General features: G+C 36.3%; 1 protein-coding gene across 1 annotated transcript; it reads right to left on the minus strand.

The window, feature by feature from the left end:
• Nucleotides 1-1,142, minus strand: LOC116380965 (E3 ubiquitin-protein ligase DTX3L-like). Its single transcript, XM_031842769.1, has 3 exons — nucleotides 987-1,142; nucleotides 659-876; nucleotides 1-544 (listed from the first exon to the last, which is right to left on the minus strand). Exons 1-3 carry the CDS (start codon nucleotides 1,077-1,079, stop codon nucleotides 475-477), a joined length of 381 nt encoding a protein of 126 aa, XP_031698629.1. The 5' UTR covers nucleotides 1,080-1,142; the 3' UTR covers nucleotides 1-474.
• Nucleotides 1,143-1,148: the final 6 nt, after the last annotated feature.

A 1,148-nucleotide genomic window follows, 5' to 3' on the forward strand; every position in this document is an offset into this window, starting at 1 on the left:
AAAAAATTGTACAGAAAACAAACCAATGTGTTTTGTGTTTTTTTCCACAACATGCAGTAATGATACAGTGATGAATACTATGACTCAGTGTGGGTTGATTTAATCATTTATTAGGCAAATTGTAAATCAGATTGTGTACTGTAGACATAAAGTTCAATTTATGTATTCAAATGTCATTGTGATTCTGTAATAAGTTGAGAAACTTTATCAATCAACAAAATAATGAGGAAATCCATCAAAGAAAGTTAAGCTTAATAGGTGAAGATAATACATTATTTTAAATCATAAACTCTTAACATGTAAATGCTGTCTGACACACCTCAAAACACCCCATACTGATAATATGAAAAATTACAAGAAGAGATACAGCATAAAATACGATATGTGCATTCCAGTAATTGCTTGATCTATACAATCATATTAATTTTTTTGTGTGTGAAAACATCTCTCCTCTGCTACTTTGTACGGAAGTCTTCACTCGATGCCTTTAGCCTTCAGCTCCTCTTTGACTCTGCTCAGGTAGCCAGGATCAGGATACCCAAAACTGTGGAAGCAGAGTATGTACAGGTGTTAATGCATAACATTGTTAACATTTCAGCAGACTTGACATAAAAAAAGAACACATATTCAAAAGAAAGAAGAGATTTGGCTACTGTACTTCTCTGGTCCTCCTGTAATGCTGGTTTTGTGGTGAATGTCGTTCCAGGTCACTTGGTTGTCCATCCCAGACGTTCTGGACGTCCCAACAGTGAAAATGAGCTTCTGCTTGAACGCTTTCTTCAACAGGACCAGCACTTCTCTGCCCTCTTTGTTATTTGGCAGATATGCTATTCTGTGAATACCAGAATAGTACTTCCCAGGATTTAAATGCTTTTCCTGCAGAAGGAAAACGAGAAGTAAAAATAACTTACAACCATATTAGAAATAAACTTAAAAGTTAACCAAATTGACAAAATGTCTCAAAATATTTAAATGAAGGCATTTACCGTCTGTATTCCACCTGGAATATCATATTTGATATGTATATAGCCGCAGCCTGAGAATCCAGGGAGGGATGACGGACTTTCATAGCTCGTCATGGTTCCAGCCGGCTGGTCTCCTTCTATCAGACCAAAGACATCTTTGCAAACAGGACAAATGTCTCCCAT

The sequence above is a fragment of the Anarrhichthys ocellatus genome, unplaced genomic scaffold, assembly GCF_004355925.1.
Source record: "Anarrhichthys ocellatus isolate YVR2014 unplaced genomic scaffold, GSC_Weel_1.0 scaffold10181, whole genome shotgun sequence".
In the NCBI taxonomy this organism is placed as follows: Eukaryota; Metazoa; Chordata; class Actinopteri; order Perciformes; family Anarhichadidae; genus Anarrhichthys; species Anarrhichthys ocellatus.